General features: G+C 46.5%; 1 protein-coding gene across 7 annotated transcripts in view; it reads right to left on the bottom strand.

The window, feature by feature from the left end:
- Positions 1-14968, bottom strand: part of LOC118372431 (ephrin type-A receptor 3-like) — a 230768-nt gene that overhangs the window by 181951 nt on the left and 33849 nt on the right. For all 7 annotated transcript variants that reach the window (XR_008077269.1, XR_008077267.1, XR_008077268.1 and 4 more), the window contains exon 2: positions 4415-4479. Coding sequence is in view for 4 of the 7 variants with exons in the window: in XM_052476502.1 (XP_052332462.1) it covers positions 4415-4479 (65 nt within the window). In the remaining 3 variants the exon portion in view is untranslated. The remainder of the gene's footprint in view (positions 1-4414; positions 4480-14968) is intronic.

The raw sequence follows: 14968 nt of genomic DNA on the forward strand, positions 1-14968 counted from the left end.
AGTTGCACAGACCACCTCATTGTATAGACTAATGATTGACGAACACATATTACATTTCAGCATGTAAATCTCACACAGTCATAGTTTTCTGGTCAGTGAAACTGTGAAACTTTCCCTGTCATTTGACTTGGATTGGATGCATATTAAACTGGAGTGTTGGGGCGGGGGGTGACGAATCAGTTTGAGGCAGGGAAGAGACAGGAAAGAGACAGGAAAGAGACATGGAAGAGGAAGGTAGAAAGAGGGAAGGTGAAGACAGGAGAGAGAAAGACGAGGGAGTTTGTGACTAGGAAGCCAATGCTCTGATTTTGAGGGTCATTTAACTTGATGGGCCGACAAGCAGGCAAAAGCTGGACGCATTTCACCAAAAGCCTTGAGTATTACAAAAGACTGAAACAGAGTCCCCCTTAGCTTTTTTAAATCCACTAGCCCTTCAGCAACTGGCCCTATCAATGATATAAACATGTTGTGTCCTATCCTATCCAGCTGGGACTAGACTACCACTGAGTTTATATCATTGGTAGGGACAGTTGTTTTTCCCCTGGCCAGGGGAATCTCTATGTCCTGTGAATAGGCTATAACTACCATGATGTTACGACTATGAGCGATATAGAAAATTGTTGCATTCTACTCAAGGCCAACTCTTTCTCTTGTCTTTATTTTTCTCTCTGTCTTTGTATTTCAGCATTTAGAAAAAGAAAACGACAGATCAGGATGGAGTGAAAAAGCGAGCGAGGAATGAATTAGGGTAAATTTCAGATGCGGGTGGCAGCTAAATGGACCCATCTGTGTCGAACTGGGACCAGTTGAACATTACAGGAGGAGATACGCACATACACAAACACACACAAACGGCTGCATGCACACACAAACACACACACACACACACACACTGCACAGATGAACACACAGCTGGTTCTCTGGAAAGCAGTGAGTATGGACTTAAAGGGGAAAGTTATCGAGGGATAAGGAGGGCATTATGACATTTTGTTTATTTCTCTCAGAGCGGACGTTGAGAGTGAGGATTATAAAGACTTCCTTGATTGTGTATGGAGCTGTTTCAAGTTGAAGGAATCTGTTCATTGTCAGACTGTTTGGTCTAGTGGCCACTTGGATTTCTTTACAGTCCCTCTACCTAAGGAATTGCTCACTTCACTTCTTAGATTAATTTGCTTTACTCTAAATCACCATATCCTTTCCACAGCTTTTTTTATGTTGAACTGTAGCATAGTCCTGAAAGACATTTTAAGGGGAAATGTGAGGGACCTGTTAATCTCTCGTGGACAGACTACGTAAACATAAATGGTGTTGAGCATCTGACCAAATTACGCACGATTTTAGTTCTGGTTTAAATGAGAATAGGGACCTGTAAGATTCTAACAAACCAATAGCATAAAATGATACTTATCAATGTTTTATGTCTGTTGTTTCCAAAAGCCTCCTCCCACAACAATAAATATGAGAAAATCAACCAAACACTTAATTCAAACACGATAGTGTGTAAGGTTCTGCTTTTCTTTTCTTAGTCAACCTTGTGTTATTTTTCTTTGTGTTCTTGAACGTAGCCCCGTTTCTTTGTGTTCTGGAACGTAGCCCTGTTTCTTTGTGTTCTGGAACGTAGCCCCGTTTCTTTGTGTTCTGGAACGTAGCCCTGTTTCTTTGTGTTCTGGAACGTAGCCCCGTTTCTTTGTGTTCTGGAACGTAGCCCCGTTTGTTTGTGTTCTGGAACGTAGCCCTGTTTCTTTGTGTTCTGGAACGTAGCCCCGTTTCTTTGTGTTCTGGAACATAGCCCCGTTTCTTTGTGTTCTGGAACGTAGCCCCTTTTCTTTGTGTTCTGGAACATAGCCCCGTTTCTTTGTGTTCTGGAACGTAGCCCCGTTTCTTTGTGTTCTGGAACATAGCCCTGTTTCTTTGTGTTCTGGAACGTAGCCCCGTTTCTTTGTGTTCTGGAACGTAGCCCCGTTTCTTTGTGTTCTGAAACGTAGCCCCGTTTCTTTGTGTTTTGGAACGTAGCCCCGTTTCTTTGTGTTCTGGAACGTAGTCCTGTCTTTCATTTTTGTTCATTGATTTCACCTGTGTTGGTTTCTCACCTGGTCTCATCAGCTCCCTATTTAGTTCTGTTCTTTCTGTTTGTATGGTTGAGGTGTTGTTTGTTTTTGACTGCCTACCTGTGTTTGACCATTGCCTGCCTGCGACCACGATTCCTGCCTTCTTAGAAGGCTTAAGAAACATCTTAATAAACAAGGCTTAATATACATCTATGCGCTCTGCGCATGAATCTACACCTTTTCTCTCCCTGAGTATTCAGTACATAGTGTTTGCTTTCAATCTAAACTAAATAATTCTGAAATGATGAATATGGATGATGCTGTCCAATTTTCCCATGAGTGTTTGGTCGGAAAATACTAATTTTGTGAATCAGAGAGAACTGTTTAGATAGTGTGGAGGGTTTAGACACGCTCTCTCAATCATCACACACACACAATCAGTGAAACTGTTGCTATAGCGATGGCAGTTCGGGGCTGACCTCTAATTAATTATGTTCCGATCCCTTGGCCAATCCCAAAGAAACTGACCCGATTGTTTTGAAGTGGGGCAAAACTGTAGGATCACGGCTTTTGTTCAACCAATCATTGGCTTAACATAAGTTCCCCTTGCAATTATCTGGTAGTTAGAGATACTTACACATAATTGGTCATCAAACTCAAACAACGTCTGTTAGAGAGAAAAGAGTAGGTTAGGGGGCGATCCTAAGAAATGAATAAAGATATGGGTAGTGTGTAACTGTTTTCTATCCCTCGGCAGAAATGCCCCCGCTGTGTGACATAAATGGATTGGCCAGACTCCGGCACACATCTGGCTCTGCGTGGGCCATATTAAGTCTGACCAGCGGGCGTCAAGTGGCGGTTGATTGAGTCCGAGAGACAGCTATCCAGCCGAGGCCATATCTGAACAGTGGAAATGTCTGTCTCTGTGACCTGCCTGCAGATTCCGGGGTCAGAGTTGAAATAAATAATCTCCCTCATACGAAACACAAGATCCAGAGACCTACATACTGCTCCTCCTGCTCAGTGCCTCAGCTATACTTCCCTCTCTCTCGCGCGCTCACTCTCTTGGAGGGCAGGTAGCCGAGCAGACTAAGTGAAAAATCTGTCGATGCTCTGGATAAGATGGTCTGCTAAATGACAAATGTGAAATGTCTCCCTTATCCCCCACCTTCTCTCCTGTAATGAGCATGTTCTAATTCCCCATGATCTTCCCTCTGTTATCCTGGAGAGTGAGTGAGGGGGAGTGACGTCTATAATGTATGTCTCAGTTTCATAGAGTCGCTGCCACCAGTAGGACTCTGTGACAGCCTAAACGTTTGTTTCTTGAAAGAAAGAAAAGCCATGAAAAGATGTATGCATGGAAATGCTTTGGTTATGACTGGTGCTTGATTAAACTTGGTGTTTATCTTGCATCATTCAACTCTAAATGTGTATCTCTTCCTCTCCCATCTTCCCTCCCTCCATCCCCCTCTCTCTCTTTCTCTCTCCCTCTCACTCTCTCTCTCTCAATTCAATTCAATTCAAGGGGCTTAATTGGCATGGGAAACATATGTTTACATTGCCAAAGCAAGTGAAATGGATAAACAAAAGTGAAATGAACAGTAAGTATTACACTCACACAAGTTCCAAAGTAATAAACACATTTGAAATGTCATATTGTGTATATATATACAGTGTTGTAGCAATGTGCAAATAGTTAAAGTACTAAATGGAAAACAAATAAATATAGTTTGTATTTACAATGGTGTTTGTTCTTCACCGATTGCCAATTTATTATGTGTATATACAGTGTTGTAGCCAAGTGCAAATAGTTAAAGTACAAAAGGCAAAATAAATAAGCATAAATATGGGTTGTAATTTACAACGATGTTGGTTCTTCACTGGTTGCCCTTTTCTTGTGGCTACAGGTCACAAATATTGCTGCTGTGATGGCACACTGTGGTATTTCACTCAGTGGATATGTAAGTTTATCAAAATTGGATTTGTTTTCGAAATCTTTGTGGGTCTGTGTAATTTGAGGGAAATATGAGTCTCTAATATGGTCATATATCTGGTCATACATCTCTCTCTCTTTCTTTTTATTTCTCTCTCTTCCTCTCTCTCTGTCTCTCTCTCTGTGTGTGTGTGTGTGTGTGTGTGTGTGTGTGTGTGTGTGTGTGTGTGTGTGTGTGTGTGTGTGTGTGTGTGTGTGTGTGTGTGTGTGTGTGTGTGTGTGTGTGTGTGTGTGTGTGTGTGTGTGAATGTGTGTGTGTGTGTGTGTGTGTGTGTGTGTGTGTGTGTGTGTGTGTGTGTGTGTGTGTGGATCGGGGTTGAAGGGATCCCGTATGGCTGCCTGAGACAGGAAGTGATGTCACAGTGTTACTCACCCCCTCTGCAGGGTATGCCTCCCAGCCCAGGTCTCCCAGAGCAGACATGGAGTCCAACAACGTCACTGCAGACAGATAGAGACAGAGAGAACAGACAGGTTAACACAACAAATAGAACGACAGGCGGTTAAATTGATTATTGGAACAGCTGTCTGGTCAAAGGTTTTCTAGGTTTTCTAGTTTGTACTGCGACCTGGCCAAGATAAAGGACAGCAGTTTGACACATACAACAACACAGAGTTACACATGGAATAAACATACAGTCAATAATACGGTAGAAAAAGAAATAGAAATCTATACACCGTGAGTGCAAATGAGGTAAGATAAGGGAGGTAAGGCAATAAATAGGTCATGTGGGCGAAGTAATTACAATATACCAATTAGACACTGGATTGGTAGATGTGCAGAAGATGAATGTGCAAGTAGAGATATTGGGGTGCAAAGGAGCAAGATAAATAAATAAATACAGGATGGGGATGAGGTAGTTGGATGTGCTATTTACAGATGGGCTATGTACAGGTGCAGTGATCTGTGAGCTGCTCTGACAGCTGGTGCTTAAAGCTAGTGAGGGAGATATGGGTCTCCAGCTTCAGTGATTTTTGCAGTTCGTTCCAGTCATTGGCAGCAGAGAACTGGAAGGAAAGGCGGCCAAATGAGGAATTGGCTTTGGGTGTGACCAGTGAGATACACCTGCTGGAGCGGGTGCTACAGGTGGGTGCTGCTATGGTGACCAGTGAGCTGAGATAAGGTGGGGCTTTACCTAGCAGAGACTTGTAGATGACCTGGAGCCAGTGGGTTTGGCAATGAGTATGAAGCGATGGCCAGCAAACGAGAGCGTACAGGTCGCAGTGGTGGGTGATATATGGGGCTTTGTTGAAAAAATGGATGGCACTGTGATAGCCTGGATCCAGTTTGTTGAGTAGAGTGTTGGAGTCTATTTTATAGATGACATCGCCGAAGTCGAGGATCGGTAGGATGGTCAGTTTTACGAGGGTATTTTTGGTAGCATGAGTGAAGGATGCTTTGTTGCGAAATAGGAAGCCGATTCTAGATTTAATTTTGGATTGGAGATGCTTAATGTGAGTCTGGAAGGAGAGTTTACAGTCTAGCCAAACACCTAGGTATTTGTAGTTGTTCACATATTCTAAGTCAGAACCGTCCAGAGTAGTGATGCTGGACGGGCGGGCAGGTACGGGCAGTGATCGGTTGAAGAGAATGCATTTAGTTTTACTTGCATTTAAGAGCAGTTGGAGGCCACGGAAGGAGAGTTGTATGGCATTGAAGCTTGCCTGGAGATTAGTTAACACAATGTCCAAAGATGGGCCAGAAGTATACAGAATTGTGTCGTCTACATAGAGGTGGATCAGAGAATCACCAGCAGCGAGTGCGACATCATTGATGTGTACAGAGAAGAGAGTTGGCCCGAGAATTGAACCCTGTGTCATGCCCATAGAAACTGCAAGAGGTCTGAACAACAGACCCTCCGATTTGACACATTGAACTCTTTCAGAGAAGTAGTTGGTGAACCAGGCGAGGCAATCATTTCAGAAACCAAGTCTGTTGAGTCTGCTGATAAGAATGCGGTGATTGACAGAGTCAAAAGCCTTGGCCAGGTCGATGAAAATGGCTTCACAGTAATGTCTCTTATCGATGGCGGTTATGATATCGTTTAAGACCTTGAGCGTGGTTGAGGTGTACACTTGACCAGCTCTAAAACCAGATTGAATAGCAGAGAAGGTATGGTGGGATTCGAAATGGTTGGTAATCTGTTTGTTGACTTGACTTTCAAAGACCTTAGCGAGGCAGGGTAGGATAGAAATAGGTCTGTAGCAATTTGGGTCTAGAGTGTCTCCCCCTTTGAAGAGGGGGATGATCGGGGCAGCTTTCCAATCTTTGGGAATCTCAGATGATATGAAAGAGAGGTTGAACAGGCTAGTAATAGGGGTTGCAACAATTTCGGGCAGTTAATTTTAAAAAGAGAGGGTCAAGATTGTCTAGCCAAGCTGATTTGTAGGGGTCCAGGTTTTGCAGTTCTTTAAGAACATCAGCTATCTGGATTTGGGAGAAGGAGAAATGGGGAGTCTTGGGCGAGTTGCTGTGGAGAGTGCAGGGTTGTTGTTGGTAGCCAGGTGGAAAGCATGGCCAGCCGTAGAAAAATGCGTGTTGAAATTCTCAATTATAGTGGATTTATCGGTGGTGACAGTGTTTCCTAGCCTCAGTGCAGTGGGCAGCTGGGAGGAGGTGCTCTTATTCTCCATGGACTTTACAGTGACACAGAACATTTTTTAGTTTGTGCTACAGGAAGCTAATTTCTGCTTGAAAAAGCTAGCCTTAGCTTTCCTAACTAATATTTGTTTCTAACTTCCCCGAAAAGTTGCATATCACGGGGGCTATTCGATGCTAATGCGGAACGCCACAGGATGTTTTTGTGCTAGTCAAGGGCAGTCAGGTCTGGAGTGAACCAAGGGCTATATATGTTCCTGGTTCAACATTTTTTGAATGGGGCGTGTTTATTTAAGATGTGAGGAAGGCACTTTTAAAGAATGACCAGGCATCCTCTACTGACAGGATGAGATCAATATCCTTCCAGGATACCCCGGCCAGGTCGATTAGGAAGGCCTGCTCACTGAAGTGTTTCAGGGAGCGTTTGACAGTGATGAGTGCAGGTCGTTTGACCGCGGACCCATTACGGATGCAGGCAATGAGGCAGTGATCGCTGAGATCTTGGTTGAAAACAGCAGAGGTATATTTGGAGGGCAAGTTGGTTAGGATGATATCTATGAGCGTGCCCGTATTTACGGATTTGGGGTTGTACCTGGTGGGCTCATTGATAATTTGTGAGAGATTGAAGGCATCAAGCTTAGATTGTAGGATGGCCGGGGTGTTAAGCATGTCCCAGTTTAGGTCACCTTGCAGCACGAACTCTGAAGATGGGGGGCAATCAATTCACATATGGTGTCCAGGGCACAGCTGGGGGCAGAAGGTGGTCTATAGCAAGCGGCAAGGGTGAGAGACTTGTTTCTGGAAAGGTGGATTTTTAAAAGTAGAAGCTTGAATTGTTTGGGCACAGACCTGGATAGTTAGACAGAGCTCTGCAGGCTAACTCTGCAGTAGATTGCAACAACGCTCTCTTTGGCAGTTTTATCTTGTCTGAAAATGTTATAGTTAGGGATGGAAATTTCAGGGGTTTTGGTGGTCTTCCTGAGCCAGGATTCAGACATGGCCAGGACATCCGGGTTGGCAGAGTGTGCTAAAGCAGTGAATAAAACAAACTTAGGGAGGAGGCTTCTAATGTTAACATGCATGAAACCAAGGCTTTCACTGTTACAGAAGTCAACAAATGATAGCGCCTGTGGAATGAGAGTGGAGTTAAGCACTGCAGGGCCTGGATTAACCTCCACATTACCAGAGGAACAGAGGAGGAGTAGGATAAGGGTATGGCTTAAGGCTAAAATAACTGGGGGATGATGCCAGGTCAACGGGATAGTGCTTACATACAGCATGTTAAATAGAACAGGTCCCATGTACTTCAGTTGGTAGAGCATGTTCCTTGCAATGCCAGGGGTGTGGGTTTAATCCCCACGGGGAACCAGTATGAAAATGGATGCACTCAATACTGTAAATTGCTCTGGATAAGAGCGTATGCTAAATTATATAAATATGATACATGTTGCCTCTGACTCTCCCAGGATGGCATCTCCGTACCCTCACCACCGTACCCTCACCACTCCTCAGCAACAGGATTAAGAGGTATTCAGAGACCAGGCTGGGGAGAGGGAGGAAGGAATGAGGAGAGAAACAGAATTAAAAAGCGGGAGGAAGACAGAAAGACTATGAGTTAGCTAGAAGGCAAAGTGTGTATTCAGATGGAGCCAGTTACTCCCAAGGTGTGTGAACTGTGTTGTCCCTGCCTGACGCCCATTCAGCCCTAATCACAGCCTCACCACTGCAAACCGTTAATATTTAATTATCCTCCATCTGCAGAAGCTCCTGTCTCCTCTCTGTCTCACTCCTCGCTATCTCACTCCTCCTGTTTCTCTCTTATCTCACTTCTCGCTGTCTCTCTGCTATCTCACTCCTCCCTGTCTATCTCTGTCTCTCTCCTATCAAACGGCTCCTGTGTCACTCCTATGTGTCTCTCTCCTATCACACTCCTTACTGTCTCTCTCCTATCTCACTCCTTACTGTCTCTCTCATATCTCACTACTCCCTGTCTCTCTCCTATCTCACTCCTCCTGTCTCTCTCCTATCTCACTCCTCCCTGTCTCTCTCCTATCACACTCCTCCCTGTCTCTCTCCTATCTCACTACTCCCTGTCTCTCTCTGTCTCACTACTATCTCACTCCTCTATGTCTCTCTCCTATCACACTCCTCCCTGTCTCTCTCCTATCTCACTCCTTACTGTCTCTCTCCTATCTCACTACTCCCTGTCCCTCTGTCTCTCTCGTATCTCACTCCTCCTGTCTCTCCCCCATCTCACTCCTCACTGTATCTCTCCAATCTCTTTCTCCTATCTCACTCCTTACTGTCTCAATCCTCTATGTACCTCTCTATCTCACTCCTCCCTGTCTCTCTCTCTATCTCACTCCTCCCTATCTCTCTCATATCTCACTCCTCCCTGTCTCTCTTCTATCTCACTCCTCCCTGTCTCCCTGTCTCTCTCTATCTCACTACTCTCTGTCTCTCACCTATCTCACTCCTCCATGTCTCTCTCCTATCTCACTCCTCCCTCTCTCTCTCTATCTCACTCCTCACTTTCTCGATCTATCTCACTCCTCACTGTCTCGATCTCTATCTCACTCCTCCCTATCTCTCTCATATCTTACTCCTCCCTGTCTCTCTTCTATCTCACTCCTCCCTGTCTCCCTGTCTCTCTCTATCTCACTACTCTCTGTCTCTCTCCTATCTCACTCCTTCTGTCTCTCTCCTATCTCACTCCTCTCTGTCTCTCTCCTCTCCTTCTCACTCCTCTCTGTCTCTCTCCTCTCCTTCTCACTCCTCACTGTCTCTCTACTCTCTATCTCACTCCTCCCTGTCTCTCTGCTATCTCACTCCTCCCTATCTCTATCTCTCTCAATCCTCTGTGTGTCTCTCCTATCTCAAGCCTACCTGTCTCTATCCTATCTCACTCCTCCCTGTTTCTCTCTATCTCACTCCTCCCTGTCTCTCTCCTATCTCACTACTCCATATCTCTCTCCTATCTCACTCCTCCCTGTTTCTCTCTATCTCACTCCTCCCTGTCTCTCTCCTATCTCACTCCTCCTGTCTCTCTCCTATCTGACCCCTCCCTGTCTCTCTCCTTCTCACTCCTCACTGTCTCTCTACTCTCTATCTCACTCCTCCCTGTCTCTCTGCTATCTCACTCCTCCCTATCTCTCTCTCTCAATCCTCCGTGTGTCTCTCCTATCTCACTCCTACCTGTCTCTATCCTATCTCACTCCTCCCTGTTTCTCTCTATCTCACTCCTCCCTGTATCACTCCTATCTCACTCCTCCATATCTCTCTCTGTCTCTCTCCTATCTCACTCCTCCTGTCTCTCTCCTATTTCACTCCTCTCTGTCTCTCTCCTATATCACTCATTCTGTCTCTCTCCTATCTGACGTCTCCCTGTCTCTCTCTATCTCACTCCTCCCTGTCTCTCTCCTATTTCACTCCTCTCTGTCTCTCTCTATCTCACTCCTCTGTCTCTCTCTATCTCACTCCTCCCTGGCTCTCTATCTCACTCCTCCTGTCTCTCTCCTATCTGGCCCGTCCCTGTCTCTCTCCTTCTCACTGCTCACTGTCTCTCTACTCTCTATCTCACTCCTCCCTGTCTCTCTGCTATCTCACTCCTCCCTACCTCTATCTCTCTCAATCCTCCGTGTGTCTCTCCTATCTCACTCCTCCCTGTTTCTCTCTCTCACTCCTCCCTGTCTCTCTCCTTCCTGTCTCTCTCCTATCACACTCCTCTCTGTCTCTCTCCTATCTCACTCCTCCCTGTCTCTCTCCTATCACACTCCTCTCTGTCTCTCTCCTATCTCACTCCTCCCTGTTTCTCTCTATCTCACTCCTCCCTGTCTCTCTCCTTCCTGTCTCTCTCCTATCACACTCCGCTATGTCTCTCTCCTATCTCACTCCTCCCTGTCTCTCTTCTTTCTCACTCTTCCCTGTCTCTCTCCTATCTCACTCCTCTCTGTCTCTCTCCTATCTCACTCTTCCCTGTCTCTCTCCTATCGCACTCCTCTCTGTCTCTCTCCTATCTCACTCCTCCATGTCTCTCTCCTATCTCACTCCTCCCTGTCTCTCTCTATCTCACTCCTCACTGTCTCGATCTATCTCACTCCTCTGTATCTCTCTATCTCACTCCTCTCTGTCTCTCTCCTCTCCTTCTCACTCCTCTCTGTCTCTCTCCTCTCCTTATCACTCCTCACTGTCTCTCTACTCTCTATCTCACTCCTCCCTGTCTCTCTGCTATCTCACTCCTCCCTATATCTCTCAATCCTCCGTGTGTCTCTCCTATCTCACTCCTACCTGTCTCTATCCTATCTCACTCCTCCCTGTTTCTCTCTATCTCACTCCTCCCTGTCTCTCTCTATATCACACCTCATAGCTCTCTCTGTCTCTCTCCTATCTCACTCCTCCCTGTCTCTCTCTATCTCACTCCTTCATATCTCTCTGTCTCTCTCCTATCTCACTCCTCCTGTCTCTCTCCTATTTCACTCCTCTCTGTCTCTCTCTATCTCACTCCTCTGTCTCCCTCTATCTCACTCCTCCCTGTCTCTCTCCTTCCTGTCTCTCTCCTATCACACTCCTCTCTGTCTCTCTCCTATCTCACTCCTCCCTGTCTCTCTTCTTTCTCACTCTTCCCTGTCTCTCTCCTATCTCACTCCTCTCTGTCTCTCTCCTATCTCACTCCTCCCTGTCTCTCTCCTTCCTGTCTCTCTCCTATCACACTCCTCCCTGTCTCTCTCCTATCTCACTCCTCCCTGTCTCTCTCCTTCCTGTCTCTCTCCTATCACACTCCTCTCTGTCTTTCTCCTATCTCACTCCTCCCTGTCGCTCTTCTTTCTCACTCCTCCCTGTCTCTCTCCTATCTCACTCCTCCCTGTCTCTCTCCTTCCTGTCTCTCTCCTATCACACTCCTCTCTGTCTCTCTCCTATCTCACTCCTCCCTGTCTCTCTTCTTTCTCACTCCTCCCTGTCTCTCTCCTATCTCACACCTCTATGTCTCTCTCCTATCTCACTCCTCCCTGTCTCTCTCCTTCCTGTCTCTCTCCTATCACACTCCTCTCTGTCTCTCTCCTATCTCACTCCTCCATGTCTCTCTCCTATCTCACTCCTCCCTGTCTCTCTCTATCTCACTCCTCACTGTCTCGATCTATCTCACTCCTCTGTATCTCTCTATCTCACTCCTCCCTGTCTCTCTGCTATCTCACTCCTCCCTATATCTCTCAATCCTCCGTGTGTCTCTCCTATCTCACTCCTACCTGTCTCTATCCTATCTCACTCCTCCCTGTTTCTCTCTATCTCACTCCTCCCTGTCTCTCTCTATCTCACACCTCATAGCTCTCTCTGTCTCTCTCCTATCTCACTCCTCCCTGTCTCTCTCTATCTCACTCCTTCATATCTCTCTGTCTCTCTCCTATCTCACTCCTCCTGTCTCTCTCCTATTTCACTCCTCTCTGTCTCTCTCTATCTCACTCCTCTGTCTCCCTCTATCTCACTCCTCCCTGGCCCTCTCTATCTCACTCCTCCCTGTCTCTCTCCTTCCTGTCTCTCTCCTATCACACTCCTCTCTGTCTCTCTCCTATCTCACTCCTCCCTGTCTCTCTTCTTTCTCACTCTTCCCTGTCTCTCTCCTATCTCACTCCTCTCTGTCTCTCTCCTATCTCACTCCTCCCTGTCTCTCTCTTTCCTGTCTCTCTCCTATCACACTCCTCTCTGTCTCTCTCCTATCTCACTCCTCCCTGTCTCTCTCCTATCTCACTCCTCCCTGTCTCTCTCCTTCCTGTCTCTCTCCTATCACACTCCTCTCTGTCTTTCTCCTATCTCACTCCTCCCTGTCGCTCTTCTTTCTCACTCCTCCCTGTCTCTCTCCTATCTCACTCCTCCCTGTCTCTCTCCTTCCTGTCTCTCTCCTATCACACTCCTCTCTGTCTCTCTCCTATCTCACTCCTCCCTGTCTCTCTTCTTTCTCACTCCTCCCTGTCTCTCTCCTATCTCACACCTCTATGTCTCTCTCCTATCTCACTCCTCCCTGTCTCTCTCCTTCCTGTCTCTCTCCTATCACACTCCTCTCTGTCTCTCTCCTATCTCACTCCTCCATGTCTCTCTCCTATCTCACTACTCCCTGTCTCTCTCTATCTCACTCCTCACTGTCTCGATCTATCTCACTCCTCTGTATCTCTCTATCTCACTCCTCCCTGTCTCTCTGCTATCTCACTCCTCCCTATATCTCTCAATCCTCCGTGTGTCTCTCCTATCTCACTCCTACCTGTCTCTATGCTATCTCACTCCTCCCTGTTTCTCTCTATCTCACACCTCATAGCTCTCTCTGTCTCTCTCCTATCTCACTCCTCACTGTCTCTCTCTATCTCACTCCTTCATATCTCTCTGTCTCTCTCCTATCTCACTCCTCCTGTCTCTCTCCTATTTCACTCCTCTCTGTCTCTCTCTATCTCACTCCTCTGTCTCCCTCTATCTCACTCCTCCCTGGCCCTCTCTATCTCACACCTCCCTGTCTCTCTCCTATCTCACTCCTCCTGTCTCTCTCCTATCTGACCCCTCCCTGTCTCTCTCCTTCTCACTCTTCACTGTCTCTCTACTCTCTATTTCACTCCTCCCTGTCTCTCTGCTATCTCACTCCTCCCTATCTCTATCTCTCTCAATCCTCCGTGTGTCTCTCCTATCTCACTCCTCCATATCTCTCTCTGTCTCTCTCCTATCTCACTCCTTCTGTCTCTCTCCTATCTGACCCCTCCCTGTCTCTCTCTATCTCACTTCTCCCTGTCTCTATCCTATCTCACTCCTCCCTGTTTCTCTCTATCTCACTCCTCCCTGTCTCTCTCCTATCTCACTCCTCCATATCTCTCTCCTCCATATCTCTCTCCTATCTCACTCCTCCATATCTCTCTCTGTCTCTCTCCTATCTCACTCCTTCTGTCTCTCTCCTATCTGACCCCTCCCTGTCTCTCTCTATCTCACTTCTCCCTGTCTCTCTCTATCTCACACCCCCCTGTCTCTCTCCTATCTCACTCCTCCTGTCTCTCTCTATCTCACTCCTCTGTCTCTCTCTAACTCACTCCTTCTGTCTCTCTCCTATTTCACTCCTCTCTGTCTCTTTCCTATCTCACTCCTCCATGTCTTTCTTCTTTCTCACTCCTGCCTGTCTCTCTCCTATCTCACTCCTCCATGTCTGTCTCCTATCTCACTCCTCTCTGTCTCTTTCCTATCTCACTCCTCCCTGTCTCTCTCCTATCTCACTCCTCCCTGTCTATCTCTATCTTTACTCCTCTCTGTCTCTTTCCTATCTCACTCCTCCCTGTCTCTCTCTTATCTCACTCTTCCCTGTCTCTCTCCTATCTCACTCCTCCATGTCTCTCTCCTATCTCACTCCTCTCTGTCTCTCTTCTATCTCAAAACCCATGTCTCTCTCTATCTCACTACCCCTGTCTCTCTCTATCTCACTACCCCTGTCTCTCTCTATCTCAAAACCCCTGTCTCTCTATCTCACTACCCCTGTCTCTCTCTATCTCACTACCCCTGTCTCTCTCTATCTCACTACCCCTGTCTCTTTCTATCTCACTCCTCTGTCTCTCTCTATCTCACTCCTCCTGTCTCTCTCCTATCTCACTCCTCACTGTCTCTCTCCTATCTCACTACCCCTGTCACTCTCTATCTCACTACCCCTGTCTCTCTCTATCTCACTACCCCTGTCTCTCTCTATCTCACTACCCCTGTCTCTCTCCTATCTCACTACCCCTGTCTCTCTCGATCTCACTACCCCTGTCTCTCTCCTATCTCACTACCCCCGTCTCTCTCTATCTCACTATCCATGTCACTCTCTATCTCACTACCCCTGTCTCTCTCTATCTCACTACCCCTGTCTCTTTCTATCTCACTCCTCCTGTCTCTCTCTATCTCACTACCCCTGTCTCTTTCTATCTCACTCCTCTGTCTCTCTCTATCTCACTACCCCTGTCTCTCTCTATCTCACTACCCCTGTCTTTCTCTAACTCACAACCCCTGTCTCTTTCTATCTCAATCCTCTGTCTCTCTCTATCTCACTCCTCCTGTCTCTCTCCTATCTCACTACCCCTGTCTCTTTCTATCTCACTCCTCTGTCTCTCTCTATCTCACTACCCCTGTCTCTCTCTATCTCACTACCCCTGTCTCTCTCCTATCTCACTACCCCTGTCTCTTTCTATCTCACTCCTCTGTCTCTCTCTATCTCACTACCCCTGTCTCTCTCCTATCTCACTACCCCTGTCTCTTTCTATCTCACTACCCCTGTCTCTCTCTATCTCACTACCCTTGTCTCTCTCTACCTCACTACCCCTGTCTCTTTCTATCTCA

Source organism: Oncorhynchus keta, chromosome 23, assembly GCF_023373465.1.
Source record: "Oncorhynchus keta strain PuntledgeMale-10-30-2019 chromosome 23, Oket_V2, whole genome shotgun sequence".
Taxonomy (NCBI): Eukaryota; Metazoa; Chordata; class Actinopteri; order Salmoniformes; family Salmonidae; genus Oncorhynchus; species Oncorhynchus keta.